The sequence below is a fragment of the Kogia breviceps genome, chromosome 3 (genome assembly GCF_026419965.1).
Source record: "Kogia breviceps isolate mKogBre1 chromosome 3, mKogBre1 haplotype 1, whole genome shotgun sequence".
In the NCBI taxonomy this organism is placed as follows: domain Eukaryota; kingdom Metazoa; phylum Chordata; class Mammalia; order Artiodactyla; family Physeteridae; genus Kogia; species Kogia breviceps.
In genome coordinates this window covers 159,536,184-159,559,779 of record NC_081312.1, presented here as the reverse complement: position 1 = coordinate 159,559,779, position 23,596 = coordinate 159,536,184, and the positions used below count along the sequence as shown (strand labels likewise).

At 47.8% G+C, this 23,596-nt stretch overlaps 1 protein-coding gene across 8 annotated transcripts in view; it reads right to left on the bottom strand.

Moving 5' to 3' along the window:
• Window positions 1-11,109: 11,109 nt before the first annotated feature.
• WDR37 (WD repeat domain 37) overlaps window positions 11,110-23,596 on the bottom strand; it is a 55,821-nt gene continuing 43,334 nt past the window's right edge. For 4 of the 8 annotated variants that reach the window (XM_067030173.1, XM_067030174.1, XM_067030175.1 and 1 more), the window contains exons 12-15: window positions 17,275-17,409; window positions 16,706-16,820; window positions 14,305-14,333; window positions 11,110-13,607 (exon numbers count right to left, since the gene is read on the bottom strand). In XM_067030173.1, the coding sequence (XP_066886274.1) occupies window positions 13,340-13,607; window positions 14,305-14,333; window positions 16,706-16,820; window positions 17,275-17,409 (547 nt within the window). In that variant the 3' untranslated portion in view covers window positions 11,110-13,339. The remainder of the gene's footprint in view (window positions 13,608-14,304; window positions 14,334-16,705; window positions 16,821-17,274; window positions 17,410-23,596) is intronic. The other 4 variants (XM_059056472.2, XM_059056471.2, XM_059056469.2 and 1 more) reach the window with 1 other exon arrangement.

Genomic DNA, 23,596 nt, shown 5'->3' with positions numbered 1-23,596 from the left:
GTGACACCCCTGACATCACAGGAGGTAGGACGGTGACCACGTGACCCGCCACGGACCAGACCATGGAGTGGGGAGGTGGCCTGGAAGGGGCAGCAGCAGAAGGCACCCCCAGGTGGGATGCTACCATTCACGACGTAGTACCAACCGTAAACCAATGGAGCCGTGTCCCCATGGAGGGAAAATAGGTTCTGGAAACCAAGGGGGAGGAAGTGGACCCACTTCCACGATTCCCTTAAGCACTCGGAGAATTCACATTTCTCAGACCGCCACTTGGGAGGATGCTTCAGCCAGGGCTGTGGTAAGAGCCGCGCTGTTCCCAAAGCAACAGCTGTTTCTGGGTCACTGCAGGCTCCCCATGCGGTGGACACGCAGGAAGCGGGAAACCGCCCCTTACTGTCGTGACTACGTGATGGGGCGGGAAGGAGGGCTGTCTGCCTCTTGGGTGTCTGCTGGGCGTGTCCCGGAGAACCGCCCCGGCCCCAGGGGCAGCCACACTGACAGCATACAATGCAGAGGTCGGACCGAGGCTGACCCTCTGGCCTTGAGTCCCCGCAGGCTGCGGCTGAGCTGGACTCGCCCTCGGAGACCATTACCCCCCAACTCGGCCCGCTTTCCTCCGTGACCCAGGCACACAGCTCCTGGCCTCAGGCTCTGCTTCGGCACAGGACAGGGGGTGGGCTGCGCAGAGAAGTGGGTTCAGGAATTCGGTAGCCAAAATGAATAAAAATGTCCACTGCACTTACTATTGACCTGTGGATAAATCTGAGGACTCGTTTGTTGACATTTGAAAAAGGAAACACTCTTTCTGCATTTGGATTCTCAGCGTAGCAGGAGTCACAGACGCATGAATGATCAATTTTCCTGGGACTCAGACACTCGTGTCTGGAAGAGGCCAGGCAGGGACCCTGGGAACTCTCCTTACCAAGCTTTGCCCCAGACTCTGCTTCGAGCTGAGGAACCGAGTGTCAGTTCCGTCCAGTGTGACTTCTGACCTTGGCCCCCGTCCCTGGGAGCTCACAGGGGACAGAGGGGGAGGCAGAAGGGAACTGTAACTGCTATCTTCACTAAAAAGCCTTTGATTTACTCCCTGGGCTGAAGCGGTGAAGCTTTGACGCCCGGACAACCAAGCCCAGGATGAAGGGGACACTCTTGAGGCCTCCTGGACATGGTCTGGACGTGGCGGAAGGACCATCTGAGGCAGCCAGCGATGAGCCTTCGCACCTTCACAGTGGAAGCAGCTGGGGGCTCTTGTGAACCTCTGCCTGATGTACCGAGCAGCCTCCCCCCACCCCCAAGATGACTGTGAAGGAGCTGCATCTCTGGAATTAGCAGGGTGGAGCCGGAACTGAGGAGGAAAGCGCATGGTTGGGAATGAGGCTACGTTCCAGCTCTGGGATGTAGTGACCTCTGTCCACCTTGGCTGTAATGCCTGGTTTTCATCTCCTTTCCCACAAACATCCAAACTGCATGCTCTCTCTTTGAAGGAGCACGTCGGGCACCTCGTGCAGGGATTTAGTGCCGCCCTCACCCTGCCGACCACTAAGCTTCTCCACATAAATCCAAAGACTCAAGTCTCAGAACTGCCGGCTCCTTAGCAGGACTACTTTGCATTTCAAAGAGAAAAGTACTCTGGACACTGAAGGCTCACTGAAAACAAGGGCTGCTTTGCAGACAGCCTGCCCCTGATGTAGTCCTGCCGCTGACCCATCCAGCAAGGGACCCGGCTGCCCGCCCCGCTCCGGGCGCCGAGGACCCGAGAAGCTCTTTGCACTGATCTCAACCCATCTGGGCATTTGGCTGAGTTGCCTTTCTTAGTGGGTGGAGGCTGTTTTCACAGAGATTTTGGCATCAGAAAGACCCACATTCACCCCACAGCTCTAAGCAAGGCAGCTTCTGCATTTGAACCCCAATACTTCATCTTTTTTTTTTTTTTTTTTTTGCGGTACGCGGGCCTCTCACTGTTGTGGCCTCTCCCGCCGTGGAGCACAGGCTCCGGACGTGCAGGCTCAGTGGCCATGGCTCATGGGCCCAGCCGCTCCACAGCATGTGGGATCTTCCCGGACCGGGGCATGAACCCACGTCCCCTGCATCGGCAAGCGGACTCTCAACCACTGCGCCACCAGGGAAGCCCCCAGTCCCTCATCTTTTAACAGAATCATACATGCAGTGAATTCAATAAGTGTGTAAAGGGGAAAGTGCTTACTTTTGGTAATAACTGGTCATAATGACGACAGTTATTCAAGTCAGGAAGGCTTTTCCATCCTTCCCACCATTACTGGGATTTCAGCCGCTCACTGAGAGGGAGTGTCAAAGTGATCACTCTCTCCAGGTTCTTCAATAAATAATATTTATTGAGACTTGTTACGAGCAAGTCATTGTGCTCTATCCACATACGTGCCACGATCTCTGGTCCCAAGGAGCTGACGCGCTAGTTGGTGGAACCGAACACAAAGCAATTTAAGAAGAAATTAAACGGTGTCAACAACAGTAAGACTGGTCACCAGGTTGAACATAATTAGCAGCTGGACAGCAGTGCTTTCAATTGAAGCAAGGGGGCCGCAGAGTAGGGTGACCTGGCAAACCCGGTGCCCGGGGGACTGAATAACCAGGGGGAGGTAAGGGCACCTGGCAGGGACGTGAGGACGGTGTAAAGTCAGAGGCCATAAGATCACCCTGGGCAAGGGTCCATCAACAGGGAGGGTCAGGAGGTGAGACCACAGCATTTCTGCAGACAGAAAAGGGAAAAGCAAGCCATCCTGCCTCAAGGAGAGATGTCAGAAACCCTGATTTATAAATGCTTGTAGTTTCAGATCAGGAGAACTATTTCAAGAGGTAACCACTGGGAGAAGTGCACAGAGATTTGGAGAAAAAGTCATGGACACTGTAAAGGGACCAGACCTGACACATTCACTGCCCTTCTTGCCTGTTGTGTACCTGCTGCTGGACCCTGGAACAGGGGGGTGCTGCACTGCTCCTGGACACCCCGCAGCTCAGGGGAGACGCTCACAGAATGGCTGTGCCCAGGCTGCAGGTTGGACCCAGCAATGACTGCAGGAACAGCCCATGATGCTCAGGTGTGGTCCCCAGAGCTGGGGGAGGGACACTTCAGGGGGTGGGAAATATGAAAGTCCTTGGAAGCAAGAGAGAACTTCGAGGGGGGAAGGGTTTCCGTGTCTGGCAGCTTCGCGGGGGTACTGCGGGCAGCACAGAGCAGACAGGCCGAGGCAGGGTTAGGAGACATCCCATCCGAGGCAGATGCCACCCACCCTACCCCCTGGGAGTGACACATGTGGACGTAGCCAGGGAGAAGCTCCGCAGAGCGAGGTCAAGGCTCTGAGCTCGTGCCCGTCAGGACAAATGCGGGGACCAGGGGCAGCTGGAGGCACGGCTGCAGCCCGGGAGCCCCAGGGACAAGGTGGGCAGAGATCCAACCCCAGGGTCGGGTTATTAGCTCCATTAGCACCAATCCCAGAGCTGAACTGTTGCAGCCAGAACCTCATTCTTCCTCTTCCGATCTGCAGTGAGGCACCGGGAAAGGACCAACCCACCTATAAAACGTGTATGATAATCGCACTGCTTCCCTGGTGGTCATGAGGCTCAATGAGCAGCTAATACACAAAGCACTTAGGACAGTGCCTGGGACAGGCTGTGCAGCCAATTCCTGCTTCTGCCTCATAGACTGGGACGTTAATTGTTGACACCTCGAGCCACAATTTAAGAAGTTTGATTTCCCTGAGGCTATCGTGCTGTTAAGACCAGTCCACGGAGGTATGCAGCTTCTGAGCTGAGCCAAACTTTTCTGTCAACCCAGCTCAGGTGCCAGACACACAAGAAGACACCTGCAGATAATTCCAGAGCTCAGTCTTCCAGATATGGCAGATGAGAAAAAAATCATCTTTGATACACCCTTTCTGAACTCCAGACCACAGAATCTATGAGCATAATAAATGATTGTTTTGTACACACACAAACACACTAAATATTCAACTCCACTCTTTTCTTGCTTGGTTTCTGATGGAAAATCTAATGTTATTCTTATCATTGTTCTCTGTAGGTACAGTGTATTTTCTCTGCACCTTTCAAGATTTTGTCTTTGGTGTTCCACAGTTCGAGTATGATGTGCTCAAGTGTAGATTTTCTGGCATTTATGCATTTGGTATCCCCTCAGCTTCTTTGCTTTGTGGTTTGCTTTCTGTCATTAATTTTGGAAAATTCTCAACTATTATTCTTTTCCTTGCTCCTTTCTCTCTGCTCCTGGTGTTCCCATATGTAGATAGCACACCTTTTGTAATTGTCCCACAACCCCTGGATATTGTTTTTTCATTTTTTTTCTTTGCATTCCTGTTTGGGACATTTTTATTGACCCATATTGAAGCGTTCTTGAGGTCCAGTCTACTGAAAGACTCCTCAAAGGCATTTTTTCATGTCAGTCCCGGGAGTTTTGATTCTCTTAGCGTTTCCGCATCTCTGCTTACATTCCCATCGCTTCTTGCACACTGTTCACCCTTAGCACGTTAACCACACTTGTTTTAAAATCCTGGCTGGATAACTCTAGCATCTCTGCCATGTCGAAGTCCACTGCTATTTTACAGGAGCCGGTTGATGTGGTGGTCAGGCCGGGAGATGGGAAGTGTTCTGAAGGCCTGTGATTAGGTCCATCTTTCAGTGAGCCTGGGACCTTGGGCTGTGACCTTCACAAGGGACAGGAGGGCTAGAGCGGGCTGGGGCCAAGTCATTCTTCCCCACGTCAGACACACCTCTGGGGAAGCGTCTCCCTTGGCGAGGAGGCGTCTGTGGTGGAGCTAGCTCTGGGCTTATGACCAAAGGTGAGGGAACTTTCCTCTGATCTTCACGACGGGAACTTGGAGCTCCTGGAAACCTAACCGGTGAAGTGCGGTGGCCCCTGGGGTCTTTATCTCAAGCCAGCCCACTCTCAGCAGTTCATCATCAGGTTACCACTTAAGGGCCCGACTCGTCCAGCTCCGGAAGCTTCTGCTTCTCGGAAGCTGTGATTCTCTGAATCGCCTGTCTCTCCAGTTTTCGGAGCAGTGGTTTGCCCTCTGACCCTCAGTCCTCTACGAGACCTAAGAAATATCAATGATTTGTTTTTTCACCTTTTTATTTTGCTATGTGGGAAGGAGAGACAATCGCCAAGCTCTTTACATGTCAGAGCAGAAACCAGTCTCCAGTAAAACCACTTTGGAAAACTGCATGGAACTTTCTTAAAAAGCTAAAAATATTCTAACCATATGGTCCAGCCATTACACTCCTAGGTATTTACCCAAGAAAACTGAAAGTATATGTGAATACAAAGACTTACCATAAATGTTCATACCAGTTTTATTTGTAACAGCCAGAAACTGAATGGATAAACAATGTGACACATTCATACATGAAATACTACTCAGCAATAAAAAGGAATAAATTATTGATACAGGCAATAACACAAAATAATCTCAAAACAATTTTTCTGAATGAAAGGCAAAAGTAAATAAGTACTGAACATATAAAACTGCATTTATATAAAATTCTGGGAGATGCAAACCAATCTCCCTCCCTCCCTCCCTCCCTCCCTTCCTTCATGGCTGCATTAGGTCTTCATTGCTACACACGGGCTTTCTCTCTAGCTGCGGCGAGCGGGGTCTACTCTTCTTTGCGGTGCGCGGGCTTCTCATTGTGGTGACTTCTCTTTGCTGCAGAGCATAGGCTCTAGGCGCGCGGGGGCTTCAGTGGTTGTGGCACGCGGGCTCAGTAGTTGTGGCGCACGGGCTTAGTTGCTCCGCGGCATGTGGGATCTTTTCCTGGACCAGGGCTCAAACCCATGTTCCCTGCATTGGCAGGCGGATTCTTGACCACTGCACCACCAGGGAAGTCCCACAAACCAATCTTTAGTGACAGGAAGAAGACCAGTGGCTACAGGGATGGGGGTATGTAGGCACAGGAGGCAGGGAATGCACAGGCATGAGTAAAACTTTTTGGGTTATAACTGTACTACCTTGATTGTGGTGGTGATTTCGTAGGAGAATATGTCAAAATATGTTCAGTGTATTTTACACAGACCACAATAAAATCTTTTCTAAAAAAAGGAAAATCAGGTTCATATAACACTAGAGACGGATTACAGAATATATACAATTAATTTCATCATTGAAAAAGAAAATTAAAAGTTCACCAGAGCTTCCCTGGTGGCGCAGTGGTTGAGAGTCCGCCTGCTGATGCAGGGGACACGGGTTCGTGCCCTGGTCCGGGAAGATCCCACATGCCGCGGAACGGCTGGGTCCGTGAGCCGTGGCCGCTGAGCCTGTGCGTCTGGAGCCTGTGCTCCGCAACGGAAGAGGCCATAGCAGTGAGAGGCCCACGTACTGAAAATTAAAAAAAAAGTTCACCAGTAGGACATTTTTATTTATTGAGAATCAATTCAGAGCTAGAAGATATTAGTAATGCATATACATTATATTTATAAACTGATTATATTTCAGCAAATATACCAGAACTTATCCACCTAGCCAAATAAATGCTGCTTTACCCAAAACACAGACTGTGAGAATAAAAATTCTTATTCTGACATGTGGCCCCTGCTCAACACAATTTTTGGACTGTTTCCTAGATTTGAAATTACCTTCAGTCCCCATTTTATGAGCAACACAAGAAAACTTTTATTGTTTTACGATCACACCTGGTAAATGAAATCCTTATTACATTTCCCACTTTAAAGCCAGGATTTCCAAAATGTATTCGACAACAACCCAATTTTGACAGCGTAACACTCTGCCTTTTGACAATTTCCTTGGTGACGGTTTTTTTTTCAAGAACATTATCTTGGAACAAAATTGGCTTTGCATTTCCTCCCATGGAAGGTACACACTGACTGAAAATCAGACGTTTTAGAATAAAACTACATGTTTGTAAGCGAAAAAAGAAAATAGGGTTATGCAATAAACTTGAGACTGACATAGTCAAAAATATTACTTCAAATTTCCCCATCTTACCAGCATTCACTTGATCCATCTCTGGAACAGCACACACTTTCTCTTTAGAATTGTTAATATTATCTTTCGATTATATGATATTAGATACACTAAAGGAATATTTGTAGAGATACTTAAGTTATAATAAAGTGTGAAAACTAGAACACACACTTGTGTGTCCACTGTCCACATCAGGAACTGGACATTGCCAACTCCAGGCTCTTCCTGACCCCACCCTTTCCGCCTACCCCACTCCCTCTCCTGGCCCAGAGACGACCATTTGGAACACTGGGTTTTCATCACATGAAATACTTAGCCATGATCACACGCGTGTGGCTGGGCTGACTCGTGCCTCACAAGGCTTCATACATAACAGTTGCACGTAGCTGCATGTGGGTCACTCATCTTCTGTTACATAATATTTTGCTGTGTAGACGTACCATGATTTGCTTGCCAATACCTGTTGATGTGTGTCAGGGTCGTCCTGTGTTTGGTGCTACGACCTTGCATATGTCCCCTGGTGCACAAGTGCAAAAGGTTCTCCAGGATGGCAGCTCTCAAACTGCACAGGAGCTTAAACAAACAAAAGCCTGTGTAAAATGCAGCTTCTTAAATCCTAACCCAAGAGATTCTGAGTCAGTGGCTCTGGGGTTGGACCCAGGAATCTTCATTTCAATAGACAGGCAAGGACTCCCGACATGACACTTTAATAAACTGTCCCCCTACTACACACTGAGTGACTGCACATGTCCAGACCTACAAGAGAGTGCTTCTTTTTTGCCATATCCTTTCATATCCAAATCAACAATTATTTTTTTTTTTTTTCCAGTACACGGGCCTCTCACTGTTGTGGTCTTCTCTCATTGCGGAGCACAGGCTCTGGATGCACAGGCTCAGTGGCCATGGCTCAGGGTCCCAGCTGCTCCGCGGCATGTGGGATCTTCCCAGACCAGGGCACAAACCCGTGTCCCCTGCATCGGCAGGCGGATTCTCGACCACTGCGCCACCAGGGAAGCCCCAAATCAACAATATTTATGTTTTCTCTCTTGTGACGTACCTATTCACGTCTGCTACCCAGTTCCCCCACTCTCTCGGATTCTGTTGTGTGCTGTCTGGGATGCTAACCCTTTGTGAATTATATGTTGCAACCACTCTGTGGCCTACTGTTTCACCCTTATAAGGAGTCCTTTAATACACAGATCTTTTCATTTTTAGTGTAGTTGAATGTATCAATCTTTTCTGGTATCGTTAACACATTTTTAGGTAGTTGTTTAATAAACACAAAGTCATAAAAATATTCTTTTTTTTAATGTTAGTGTTTTGCCTTTAACATATAATGCTGGAATTGATTTTCTTTTGGTGTGAGGTAGGGATCCAAATTCCTTACCTTCCTCCACATGAATAACCAGTAGTACTAAAACCATTAATTAAATAACCACTTTCTCCTCACTGATCTGTGATTATATGAGCTGAAATATTTCAGGTTTTCATATATGCATGAATCGATTTTGATTTCTTTCTGCTCTACTGGTCAATTCTCCATCCTTGTGTGAACCTCTCCATGTATTTACTATAGCCCTGCCAGGCTTGAGGTAAATCACTTTTTTTTTTTCCTTCTCCTTTCTCACCTCCTCTTTTCTCTTCTTGAGCATTTTAACTCTGGCCTTTGTTCTAATAAATTTAGGAACCAGATTGTCCAATTCTTCAAAAAACCCTGGGGTGATTTGGACTGAAATTGCATTGAATCTACTTGCCAGTATGAGGAGAACTGACATTTTTACAATATTGACTCTTCCTATCAATGAACATGATGGTCTGTCACTGTATTTGTCTTTTTTAATGTCTACGTTAAAGTTTAAAAATATTCCCATGGATGATTTCAAGCCTCTTTTTATTTTTGTCACATTTTTCCCAATAGGTACCTTATGTTTTTGTTGCTAGCATAAAATGGGAACTTTTCAGATACTGGGTGATATATTTCAATGGTTCTGCAACTTTTAAAACTACAAAAAGAAATACGCTAAAAATTTACTCCTGCCCAGTTCTTATTTACATTTCCCAGCCCCCTACAGTAACTTTTAATCATTTTTTTTACCTTTCTAAAGTGTTCTTTTTTTGTGGTTACCCTTGAAATGTCTCTATAAATATTTAATAACTTAAAGACTTAATCTTGCAAACCCCCAGCCAAACAAAAATGGACATTTAAACCACAAGCTCCAGTCAGGCGTAATTTGGCACAGATGTCCACCGGCGCACTGGCCCATTTTGAACCATTCCTTCATGACTTTTTCTTCTTATGGTTCCTCCTTGAGAAGTACCCTTAGGGAAGGAGTACTGGTGAAAACTGCTTTTGTTTATTCCCCAAGCCATCATCGCACACATTCCTCAAGGAAGTCTTGCCGAGCACAGAATTCTAGTTATTTTCCCTTCACACTCTGAAGCACTTGGCATTATTTTCACGAAGACAAACTACTGGAGAGAGACAGATTTTCTCAGTTCTAGTTCCAAAATTTCCCAGGAGGGATCCTGACAGCCCCGTTTGGGTTAGTGGAGCATAAAACGATGGCTTGCTTGGCACCCAGGTGGGAGGACACGGTTGTGCAGCTGTGGTGACAAGGGGCTCAGCAGTAGGGAGTAACAAACCTCAGTCTCTAAACTAAGGCTGAAATTTCCCAACACGTTCTCATACCATTGGGGGGGTGGATTCTTGTCACACACTTTAGCGTCCTTTAGGTATCGTGGGATGCCTGTGTGCCCGCAATGACAGGAGCCCGTGAATCGTCCTGACTGTGGGATAAAGAACCCTGCCCTCCCCACCCTGCTGCCCCAGCTCACCCCTCAGCACAAATCCCGTGGAACCGGACACCCGCCCCATCATGCCGAAGTGACCGGCGCATGTGTAGTAAACCCACTCTTCCCAAGGCCTGTTCAAGCACCTCCATCAGGGGCGCCCTCCCCTACTTGTTCTCGCCACCCCCGCCCCCTTCATTTCCTGACACTTTCGTCAAACTTCAGGCTCCAGGTTGAATGTCATCTCTCTGGAAACGCCTCCTAGACCAAACTGCCTGCAGCAGCCCCTTGTGACTCTGCCCCAGCCCACACGGCACACAGCCCTCGGGGCGCCAAAGGGTTGCTCAATCTACTTGCATTTTGACCAAAAGCTGCTTAAAGACCATTTTAATAAATTTGATTTTAAACTCACAGCATTTTTATGATTTCCTTTTCAGCCTCTTCCCATGATACGGACTACATATCATATGCTGCACATAAAACAGAGGCGCTCCCAATTTTTGGAATAATTTCCTTGACTTCTAACTTATTAAGGGAAAACAGAAAACCTATGGATAATGAAGAAGACACGTCTTAATGGCATTTTGATGAAATCAGGGCGTCTTGCCTTCTTAATTCTTTACACTAATATGCAAACTTTTAAATGTAACTGAAGATATAATTATGAAATCTAGACAATACTCACATGTTTTTGAAGAGTAGGGTGAGGGAGTAATCGTGGAGAATTTCTGCCCTCTGGGGAATGAATGTGTGCCCCCGAGGCCCATGCAAGGTGGGCGGCAAGGTCTCCTGGTCCGAGGCAGGGCTGGGGCAGGCAAGAAACGCCGGGCAGAGTCCTGCCGCCTGCCGGGGCTCCCAGGACAGGCACAGCTCCATCCACATGGGTGAGAACAGAACGGTGAACAGGCGGCTACAGCCAATCCTAATTTGCATTCTCTCACGGAAAACAGGCCTATGTTCTCTTACCGCAATATTTTTTCAACTTTCAAACAAGTTTAACTGTAGTAAGAACAGGACAAGCGTCTTATGAAACTCTGAGGAACTTTGACAAATGCCTGTGTTTTGTCAAATTGTTAACTCCCTTCAGAAATTCTGGGGTGGTGATGCAGGAATGGAGAAGTGTAATGTGGATCATTAAATTATAGCATAATAGATAGAAAATATTACACAATTGAGCTTTTAGGTCTAAAATTAAAATTTTTTAAGTGGGCAATACTATAATTAATTTGTTTACCTTCTACATCATTGTGATGTTCAATAGCCATTAACAATGCTTTACCAAAGCAAAAACATGAAAAAAAGGCAAAATAATAAAAAGAGACTGCTAATAATAACACTTTTACAACAGTAGTTACAGAACATGGATTTTTAATGAATTTCATACTGCATTGAAGACACTGAACACTGAAAAACAATTACATCAACACAATGAAAACAACTGCTTCTACACAACACTGATAAATGCACACCTTCTCCCCAAAAGAAGCTTTTTTTCACAGATTTAAGCAACAGATGACTTACATAGGATTCTTCTGATTCCAAAATAGGTACAGAAATTTGGCTCTGCATAAGCTGATGTGCAGTGGTTGAGAAAGGGCGCCCCTTCATCCAACAACATACCTCTTATGAAAGTCTCCATCAACACACAGTTTTCAGTAACCACCCATCTCTTCTGTTATTAAATGAAATTCTGGACATGTTGGCACATGGACAAAACCAATTCCACTTCCAATCACTATTTCAGATATGATCAAGGCAGCTGGTCACACAACTTCATTTCAGGCACACACATGCACAAAACCGTGGACACTCACACGTGCACACACACACACTCACTACACCCATCTCCTTCATGATGCCTGAAGACGTCCCTCTCAGCCATGGCTGCGGGTCCTGCTCCTGAGAAGGGCAGAGCCCTGGGGAAGAAAGGGGATGGGGCAAGGGAGACATGGCTGCGAGCGGAGCCTCGTCTGCTCAGGCCACGTGGCCGCATACACATATGTTTACATGCTTCCAATTTTTTAATCCAGCAGAGATCTGGTTCTTAAATCTGGCTTAGCGACCTGCAGACATTTCCCAACGTTTCCAAAAGTAATTCTAAGACACTCAAGACATGAGACTGAAGCAGAAGAGGAGCCGGCATGTGTGGACAGCCCTGCTGTGGAGACCCCAGAAGGGCAGGCGGCAGCCTGCGCCGTCCTGACCCTGGCGTTGGGGAATGTCAGACTCTAACAACCAGCCCTTGAGCTGCTGTTGTTATAAAGCTGCCCTAAAACTCTTGCTGCCTGTCCCTTGCTCTGGTTCTCCCCAGCCCCACCCTCCTGCCCAGCCAGGAGTCATCTCAGCACCAGACCTGACAACCCAGGGCAAGAGGCCTGAGATGGTCTACTGCAGGCCCTGAGGCAAAAGAGCCATGGGCGAGGCGCCATCTCTAGGGATGCTCTGCCCGCAATACCACAAAACGGTAGCGGTGACCGGGACTGGGCCATGACGATCGTTTTCAATGTCACCCTCCGGTGCCTGTCCCAGCGCTGGCCTCCAAGGGTTACATATGTGAGGGGGGCACTGAGATGTCTCGTTATCAGACTGTAACTCAACAAGAAATATGGCTCACGAACACCAGGTAGAAAGTCCCAAGAAGGCGAGACTGACAGACTCCCTGGCAGAGGGGGCACCGAGAGCCACCCGACGCCTGGGAGCTGGCAGCTAGTGAGGAAGGAGCCTTTCCTCTTCAGGTACGTGGGCTGCGCTGGCCTCTCCTGCCTTCTGAACGAACTCATGTTCCAGCTCTAGATCAAAAAGTGCACGAACCAGGTAACAGTGACACCCCAAGTTTTCCAAATACTTTGTTTTTGAGGTAGTACTCATTTATTTGCATTATTGGCTCTCAAATACCACCCAGAAAGTGAACCCACTTGGAAACATGCAAACCCAAGGTGTAGAAAATAAATAAGGTTTGTTTTCAGGTAGTAGGGCCTTCTAGAAAGGTCAAGTCACATTCAATGGATAAGTCATTTGAAACTTCTAAAAACTGTTTATAACCATAGCTATAAACTAAAGTGCTTTAAATTTTGCTTAATACCTGGAATCAGTGATTAGAATCATTATATTTTAGAATTTGCTAGCATGAGACTTCAGGAGATTGAAATGATTTTCTATAAAAAGAGCAGAAACTCTTTCTTTTCAAAATAAACTATCCAAATGTTGCAAATTCAATATTCTATGCTTTTTTTTTTTTAACTTCTAAAATCCAAGTTGATTTTACAGAACTGTAACAGAACACAGACGTGAAGCTGAGTTAACACAGGCTGGAACCCCACGCAGACCTGAGTGTGAGGTCCCTGCTCGCTCTTGCCAGGACAAGGCAGAAGCGGATCATCGTTCCAGAAACGTGGAAACCACTGACACCTCCCAGTGAGAACAGGGTTCATGTTTCACTTGCGCAGACGCCACGCTCTCCTGTCACCCCAACACACCCAGGGACTCAACAGCAATAGCCGCGGGAGGGGCTCCACCTCTACGGCCCGTGATGCCAACACACACAACACAGAAATAAACAACAGGGGCACACTCTGGACGCTTCATGCAGGCTGGGTACAGCTTGGAGAGAGCACACACCTCCCGCTCAGCATCCACCACCCATAGCAACGGCTCCCTGGCGCCAGGCGAGCCAGCAATCGCAGTCCCTGGCTGCCGAGGAGGCTCAGAGCGGTGCCCTCACTTCTCCTGCAGCAGTGCTGGGATGTTGATGTTCCAGCCGATGGCCTGCCGGTCAAAGCCGCAGGTGAACAGGTTGCACACGGGATGGTCCTCGCTCCAGGCCGAGCCACACACCATCCTTCTGTGGCCCTGTGACCAAGCACACAGCACAGTCAATGCAGGGCTCCCCAAGCAGGACCAGATGAACCACACACGCCCAAGCGACCCAACAGAAATGAGAGCAGTGAACACAATTAGTCCAAGTGATGCCTCCTGTGTTGCTGGTGGAGAAGCCTCCACGAAATGAGGGGTTGGAACACGGATGAACTCAGTGAGGCTCACTAGCGCCTCAGGATTCTTTCTTCAAGAAAAGGAGTCAGGGCTTCCCTGGTGGCGCAGTGGTTAAGAATCTGCCTGCCAATGCAGGGGACACAGGTTCGTGTCCTGGTCCGGGAAGATCCCACATGCCACGGAGCAACTAAGCCCATGCACCATAACCACTGAGCCTGCGCTCTGGAGCCCACGATCCACAACTCCTGAGCCCACGTGCCACAACTACTGAGGCCTGCACACCTAGAGCCCGAGCTCTGCGACAAGAGAAGCCACTGCATTGAGAGTCCGCCTGCCGATGCAGGGGACATGGGTTCGTGCCCCGGTCCGGGAAGATCCCACATGCCGCGGAGCAGCTGGGCCCGTAAGCCATGGCCGCTGAGCCTGCGTGTCTGGAGCCTGTGCTCCACAACAGGAGAGGCCACAGCAGTGAGAGGCCCGCGTACCACAAAAAAAAAAAGAGAAGCCACTGCAATGAGAAGCCCGTGCACCGCAATGAAGAGTAGCCCCGGCTCACCGCAACGAGAGAAGGCCATGTGCAAAGACCTAATGAAGCCAAAAATAAATAGATAAATAAATAAATTTATTTTTTTTAAAAAGGAGTCAGATCACAGTCAACAGGAAGAATACATAAATGGTCACTTTGGAAATTTTTAATGAATAAATGAGGCTGGGTGACATGTGGGAAACAGTAAATAAAATTCACTCAAAGACCCCAAATACTACTTTAACAAATAATCAGCTCAGGTAATAAAGGAGCTAGAAATACACCTTTGGTGCCAAATAAAACAAGGATAAAATAGATGGCCTTTCAAGTAGATTCCCGCCACCTTCAGGAATTCAGTTAAATATCAGAATGTTGGAAAAAATACTGCAGATTACTTGGAAAGTTTATAGCAGATACATACACTAACATGTTACTACAATGTCATACAACAGGTAAAAGAGGTAGGATTCAGAAAAGCTGACAGAAATTCTATAAGTAAAAGAAACTCTCGGGACTTCCCTGGTGGCGCGGTGGTTAAGAATCTGCCTGCCAATCCAGGGGACATGGGTTCAAGGCCTGGTCCGGGAAGATCCCACATGCCATGGAGCAACTAAGCCAGTAAGCCACAACTACTGAGCCTGTGCTCTAGAGCCCACAAGCCACAACTACTGAGCCCCCATGCTGCAACTACTAAAGCCCATGCTCTGCAACGAGAAACCACTGCAATGAAAAGCCAGTGCACCGCAACGACAAGTAGCCCTCGCTCGCCACAACTAGAGAACGCCTGTGCGCAGCAACAAAGACCCAACACAGCCAAAAAAAAAAAAAAAAAGAAAGCAAAATAAATAAATCTATTTCACCTACCACTTGAGAAAATTAATTCAAGCACAACAGAATTCTACAATTCCTACAAAGCTGAACGTTTACAGACAATTAAAAATGAAACTGTCTCCATGGAATTAGTACCATGAAGAACTACTTGGAACTCCCTCTTTCTTGAGGGAGAAGATTCTCAAAGAGATGAAGGGACCTGGGCTCCTGGGTCAGAATGCAGACCTCACATGCTGTACAGCTGTTCTATTTAACACCCAGGCCCACCTAAGAGAGAGAACCCTATCCAGTTAAGGTGCAGCTTAGGTGCTGTGTCAGTGATACCCAGCAGTTCGCAAACGTGAAGTTGCCTGGACAAGCAATTCATGGTTTTGCTGGGGTGGTGAAGCTTTCCTGAGTTATTCTAATTTCGTGATTAGTTTGTCTATGAAGTGTGCTCAAAGAAAACAAAGCTTCATAACTAACTTGGGACGGTACACGTAAGAGCTGCAAAAGGGAAGACATGGCTTTGTCTGAAGGACAGAGGACCTCTGGGAAGCTGGTGCCACTTAGAGCAGAGGTGTGTTCCCTGTCTACCAATCTACCTGCCAACCTGCCTCCAAAACCGCCCAGGGCCCGCGGCTCAGCAATCACTGCAAGGTTTTGCCCAGAACAAGGCGGAGGAGCAGTGGAGGAGACTGGGGGTGCAGATACACTCACTGACTGCAGGGTCAGGCACAAACGCTGTTGGAAACAACAAGAGACTGGCTGACCCACCACACAGCTTCCACTGTGAATGTAGAAAAGGCCGAAGGAAGCCAGGGAGAGAGTGGGTGTGTGTGGGCTCCATGGAGCAGAGCCTGTAGGTGCTGCCTGAAAGCAGGGGCTTCGTCCACTATAGCTCCACTTGCTGCCCCCTGGCGCTGAGACTGGGCCCTGAACTTGGACTTGCCCAGGTTCCCAGATGCTCCCCACCCCCTGATATGCTGACTCAGCAGGTCTGAGCTGGTGCTGCGGGGCCCCAGGCTCCCCAGCGAGACCGGCTCCTGCACTGCACCATCTGAGCTGAACCAGGAGCAACCCCTGCCTCATGAGAAAGTGCATCTAAATGGAGACACAACTGCCACGGAAAGGTGCCTCCAGGACCCACAACCACCGCCCCCACAGGACAACGGCACAAGCCTGCCCGGCGGTGAGTTCAGCTGCTGTACCCAGGGAGTTCTGAAACGCAGCTGGGAGACCAGGAACTGAAAGCCTGATTATCTCAGTTTAAACTTAAAAGCTACTGCTCAGCTCAGGTGTCAGGCAACGTTTCCAGCTTTCAATTTTATGCACTCCAAATACAGACTAAGTACTTCCAATGGAAACCCAGCAACCAAAGATTTAGTAAGAAAATGAGTGTAAAAATCATGAATATTTTTCTATCGACTATCTGTTGAAATTATGTTATTTCGGATACATTTGGTTAAATAAAATACACTGTTAGAATTAATTTCTCTCTTTTTGTGAAGGGCTGTTGGAGCACTGGACATGCCCAGACTGGCTGGGAGTTCCCATCCATCAGTGATGTTGGGACCGGGACCCCAGGCTTCCTGTGAACAGACTCAGCCCCAGCACGTACCTGCCGACTGCTGCGTGGGAGCCTCGCCAGCCGCACGCCCGACATGTCAAACAGCCTCACCTGGCGGTTGTCGTGGGGGAGGGCAATGATTTTTTGGCCAACGCACACATTGATCCTACAAAGAGATAAAATCAGGTTACATACAAAACAATGACAGCACAAGTTTCTGAGTTTACAGATTATAATGCAGTAAGGGATTTCATACTATTCACACTTCAAGGCAAATCACACCGGCAAACCACAGGTATTATCTGCCTAGGGCATCAGGAAACAGGCCAAGTTACTTACATGTAACTTACACATATGTACTATTTGGTAACCTTTGGCCATAAATGGCTTATTCTTATTCTTACAAAGCTCAATACACCAACCTGATTTTACACCTAAGTTTCAGTATTTATAGAATACTGGATATGCATTAGAGAATCAATACAAAATACTTTCCCGGGAATCTAAACCACTTTTCCCAGGGCTCTACCAAGTAAACACAAATTTACATGAAGCAGACACAAGCCACAAGGACCCCTTCAAGCCACACTAAGGGTTCACGTGAGAAGCACCACCGTCACCTGTTGATGGCAGAGTCTGTGCGGATGGTCGCGATGGGGGACCTCATGTTCTTCAAGTCCCAGACCTTCACGGTGCGGTCATCACTGCCGGAGACCACATTATCTCCTACGGTGAACACGGCAGAGGTCACGGTGCTGCAAGTAAAGGACACAGGGTCAGAACCTCGTCAGGAAGTTCCCGTCCACACTGCATAAAAGATACATGCTCTTGCGGCCAGAGGCCCTGGCAGGTGGGTGGAGAGGTGGACGCTGCGAGTCGTGTAACCCGCTCACTGGCCCTCCCGCCTAAACCTCCGCTGGGCATGCAACTGAGCACAGCTGACCTCTCCTACTCAACCTCAACTTCTCCAGGCAACGGAGCAAGGAAAGGCTCCCAGAAGAGATGGACTAGATTAGACAGAATCTGCCAAAATCTCTATACAGCAGACAATTAAAAAAAAAAAAAATCCATCCCAACTGCAACTTTCAATCAATTTAATCAGAACACTGGAAAAAATTTCATTCCAACAATAACAAAAAACAGTTTAAAAAAGGATATGAACAGACTCTTCTCTAAGGAAGGTTTACAAATGGCCAACAGGCCCATGAAAATTTGCTCAACATCATTAATCATCAGGGAAATGCAAATCAAACCACATGAGCTATCACCTCACACCTGTTAGAATGGCTGTCATCAAAAAGACAAGAGATAAGTGTTGGGGAGGATGTGGAGAAAAGGGAACCCTTGCACACCGTTGGCGGGAATGTAACTGGTAAAGCCACAATGGAAAACAGTGCGGAAGTTCCTCAAACAATTAAAGACAGAACTACCATGTGATCCAGCAATTTCACTCCTGGGTATTTATCTGAAAAAACAAACACTAATTCAAAAAGACACATGCACCCCAATGTTCATAGCAGCATAATTTACAATAGCCAGGACATGGAAGCAACCTCAGTGTCCATCAACAGATGAATGGATAAAGAGGATGTGGTATATATATATATATACAATGGAATGTTACTCAGCCACAGAAAAGAATGAAATCCTGCCACTTCTGACAACGTGGATGGACCTAGAGGGCACTATGTTAAAATCAGACCACGTGCGCCACAGGGAGAAAGGCGGAAGTGAGGGTAAACCCAAACAAAAACCTGATGACCCACCCGAACTCCCTATCTGAAGAACAAGGACACCGTAAGGGCTTGAGCAGAAACGAGGTGTTGCTGCCCCTTAGGGCTGAGGCACAGCGCTGTCTGAGCAGCTCGGCCATTGGCCAGGCTCTGGGGGCAGAGGCCTCTGCTGCCTGTGATTTCCCTGTGGACTCGAGGCCTCAGGTTTGGCCAAGTTAAATTTCAGTTAACATTCTGCTAAATTAGTGGGAAAAGTCCCCACAAAATCTCGCCTAACTCTGTTAATGAAATGCTGAAAGACGTCAGGTCTTCAATAAATCACAACCCTGACAGGTATTGTAGGGCATCAAAGAGAGAAGCTGGTGAGGCCATCCTTCTAAAGGCCCCCCTGACGCAGGTCCCTCAGGGGCGGGTGGGAAGGTTCGGCTCCGCCAAGCTCCCACTGCCTCATTTACCTTGTTGCCAAGAGCAGCTGAGTGTGTGCCTCCAGCTGACAGCGCGGTACCTACTCACCACACACACTGCGCAGCCTGGAACGTTCCGCTCCCTCCGTGGGCCTCAATCCACAGAGCGTCTAGAGAGCTTGCGCCTCTTTAGGACTGACAGCTGTCCCCCCACCACACAGAGACACGGCTGCTTTGTGTAACAATCTGCCGAAATTTTCCGGCAAAGTAAGGAAATATATGATGTGGAAAATGCCAGCCTGGGAGACAGACACGGAGGCAGCGACTCCTCTGGCTCCATGTTGGGCACCGTCTACAGGGTTCCTACCTCTAATTCTTAGGACGTAGCTTCCGATGGAGGAAAGTGACACTTTCCCACTTGAAGTACAAGCCAGAGGAGCAAGCGCTCTAGAAACAGGGACCCAGGCTGAACCTTTGTGGCTCTTCCACCTTTGGGGAGACCCCAGGAGGCATCGGGTGGCTCTTGCCTGCTTAGGATCGCGGCAGGGCACGTGAAGTGCAGTCCCACAGATGTAACATGACACACGGACCAGAACGCCTTTCCGCACCCGCACACAGGAGACCCGTTTTGACTGGTGCTGCTTGCAGGGGGTCGGGCCACTGCCTGCCTTCCTGACCACTGGCTTCCAAGCTGTGTCTTTCAAGCTAAACGTCCCACAGAGTAACAAGTCTTCGGCAACACCCAGGATATCAGAGAGCACTGCCCTTCCGATCAGGAGCTCTCTTCAGAAGTTAGAGACTCACGTCTCCTGTGTTTCAAGATCTTTGATTCCTGAATGAGAAACAAAACTCATCTCCAAATGAAACACACTTCTGGAGAGTCCTTCAGGGCCGGCTCCCCAAAAAGCAGACCCTGAGATAAAAAACATTCAAAGGAAAAGTCAGTTTTGCATCACACATAATTTTTCAGGATTTAAAGTCCAACTGCTCCTGGAAGAAAGCAGATAACGCACATAGCATGCAGCGCCTCCGTCTCACTTGTTATTTTCTCTCCAGTCGCCCTCTCCAGGATTAGTCGAGTTTCCCAACTCACCTCGCAACAGGCCTGAAACACAGAACTGCTTCCTCGACAGACTGCACACCTCCCACATGCCAGGTCCCGCTTCCCACAAGAGAATACATGACAGGGGCACGTGACAACATCCCCACAGCCCGTGCTGGCAGAGGACACAGGTGCGCTGCAGGGCCAGGCGCTGTCCTAACACCAACACTCCCACCAACAGCACCCATGCCAGAGCTCTGGGGACGTGCCTGCCATGGCGACAGAGAGGGGCTCCAAGGGGTGACTCAAAACAGCACTGCTATCACTAGGCTAAATTCTCCTCAGCATTTTATTAACCGAATTAATAAAAACCTTTTCCACAGATTATTCAAGATGACAGGTCCACACAACCTGATTTAAAATGATTACAGAAGTTAAAATCAGTAAGGTTGATACAATAACTTCACACTTGCAGTATCAAGGGTCAAGACTCTGATTTCCTTTCTGTGAAACCTGGTCATGATTTCATTCTTACTAAACAATGTAACAGTCAACCATAAGTCAGGTTTGAATGCTGCAATTATATCAATAATTTAAAGAAATCTGAGAGGAACGTATTCCACTTAAATGACGGGGGAAGTGATCTCCCTCAAGTTTTTTAACGCTCCATCCCGATTTTCTGAGTCTAAGAGTTTATCTGCTTACATGCTCATCAATTAACAGCCAATGTCCCAGTATCAATGTGACGTGATTCTGTGCATAAAAATTGGGAAGTAAAGAATTTCAAAGGTTTATTTTTTAAATCTTCCAAAAGGAAAACATCTGTTCATAAGTTCTGAAAGTAATGTGATATAAACAAGCCCTATTCATAAGATAAAAGTCAGAAATATATTAGGAACTACAGGATTTTTACTCTCAAATATGTTAGTAGATTGGCCCTAAATTGCAAAGTTGGAGCCAGTGGCCCCGGCCTGGGTCTGTGGGGATGGTCCCGGGTCTGAGAAGGCACCTCTCCTTCGCTGGTAAAACGAGGAGTCCACCCGAAGCGTCTCTCCCACCAGAGCGTGGGATGACTCCCCTAACGCTGGACAACAGGTGCCGGAGGGTCCTGACAGCCCAAGGTCGTGTGCAAATGTGCCTCGGAACCGCGTGGATTTCCCAACAGAAGTGACACAGGCTGCACGGAATATGACGTGTGTGCAGAAACATATACATGCACATGTAAACGTGTCTGTCCAGAAGTGTTACAGGCTGCACAGACCGTGATGTGTGTGCAGATACACGTGCATGTGCATGTGTGTGTGTGTGTGTGTGTGTGTGTGTAAAACGTAAGCCAAGACTAACCTCCCACTGTCACTACCACCACCCAAAGCCAGTCTCTGCCCGGCAGCTGCCCCCTCCCCACTCTGCTCACTGCTCGCCGTCGCTCAGGGGGTCCTGCCAACACCTGTGTCAGGTCCAGATGTGTCTCGTGTAGGTCTCAGTGAGGCTGTAACAACAGTCGGGAAGGTGTCCATTTGTGTGAATAACCTGACGATGCTGCTCTGGGTCACCTCAAAGAAAAGTGAAGCAATCAGCTCACAACAAAGAGGCATTTAAATGCACTAATTTCCTTAAGTCCTTATTTTTATTAGTTACTAATCAGCCCTTCTTCAATGAGGAATTTAAAAAGGATAAATGGAGAAATATTAAATCTCCTCTTACTTTTCAAAACTATCTCGAATTTCAAACAACTTTTAAACGTATCACCGGGGATCAGTAACTAAATTACTGTATATCCACTACCTACCTCTAAAGGCAAGGTGAGCGAGCAAGAAGGAGATGGCTCCTCAGCCGCTGACACAGAGACACTCCCAAGATCTTTCCACACAGTGCCCACGTGTGCGAGGTGCACACGCCCACCTGGCAGCTGCCGCGCACCACCACTCATGCCCTCTGCCCATTTCCATGACAAGACAAACATCCACTGATTCATAACCACTGCAGTCAGATCACATTTCTGAGACCACGGCTGCCATTCCAGTCTCTAGGAATCTGAGCAGAGTCTTTGGGCAAACAGAGCTGAGAAAATCAAAAACGGGGCAATTTATGGGGAGTTCACGCTGTCAGCCTTGGTTTGATGGTAACCTCAGATATCAACCATCTATTGCCAGAAATTACATAAGTCTCTACACTTCCCCAAATGAAACTGTTTTCAATCTACCCAAGCGAACAGAAGACAGAAGCAGACTCCCAGGCGTGTGGGGAAGGGGCTGTAAACTGGGGGGAGTTCAGGTTTGAGTTCTGAGGCCCCTGTGGTGCGCCAGGCCAGCAGTCATTGCTATACCTGTTCCTCCTCCTCATCACGGACAAGGGCTGAAGACCAAGACCAGGAATGACAGACTCTCAGCCCAGTGCAGAGGTCTGCCAACCACCCCTACCTGCCGCCCGCCTCCAGCACAGGCCTGCACACACACTGTGTCTCTGACCAAGCACAGAATTCAACAGTTAAATCGAACCACCACCCAGTTAAAAGTATCACACTGTCAAAACACTTTTTCTCTTTAAAACATAGCATAAAGAAAACTGTCAACAGCACGACACAAAATTCAAAGTTACTTTCACCTTCGTAAGCATATGATCTAGAATTTAGATCTCTGGGTATTTGGCAAGAGAAGCATATGAAAATGTCGTAACTTTAAAGCAATCATTATAATCTCTAAACTTTTTTTAAAAAAGTTTTTGTTAGATGTCATGTCTTATTTTCTTTAGACAAGAAAGTACCTAAGTTCACATTTGGGGGATGAAGTTAAAATCATATGAAAATTAAGGCAAAAAAGAAAGAAACTAAAAACTTTGCATTCTCAGATATTTTACCCGTGTTGAGCTAATTTCAGATATTTTCAATGCCAGAGTTTATTCGCACGTGTAAATACTGTCAGCTGGGTACAGACTGGAGTCATCGGCCACCCATGGGGAAGCTTAATGACCAGTGACTGCCTCAACTGTCAGTCTCTTTTTACAGCAACTAAAACAAAACAAAATGAATCTAAAAAACAGGGGAGGTGACGACTCTACCAAGCTCCACAGGAGGCAGCGGTGCTGGGGAGGAGAGGGATCAGGCGCCTCCCTTTAGACCAGTGGTCCCCAACCTTTTTGGTACCAGGGACCAGTTACATGGAAGACAATTTTTCCACGGGGCGGGGAGGGGGGCGGGTTTGTTCAGGTGGTAACGGGAGCGACGGGGGAGCAGCAGTCAGGAAGCAGCAGATGAAGATTTGCTTGCCCACCACTCGCCTCCTGCTGTGAGGCCTGGTTCCTAACAGGCCATGGACCCATACCGGTCTGCAGCCCAGGGGTTGGGGATCCCTGCTTTAGAGGACAGTCTACACGGGCATCTCTCAAGAGCAGCAGTGGCTTTAACCTAAGTATAGGTTTTATTATAGTAGAGCCACTTGCAGGAACGTCTCTGTACCCACAGCCCACAAGGTCAAAGTCCAGCCCCACTGAGTGAGTGCAAGGTACGCAGAGGAGCCAAGGCACTGTCCCCACCAGGCTGTCTTGAAGTGGCTCACTCCCCGAGTTACACTGTCAGGTGGAAAACACTTGAATACATAAGGATTTAGCTCATTTCAGATAAAAAGCACTGGATTTCAATGCCAGCTGATGACAGAAATACATAAGACAGAAACTGCCAAGAGTTGAAATCCCTGTGACATTCCAAATTTTTCCAATTAAACATTTCTATTATTTCTAAGAATAGTACACACTATAATTCCCACTA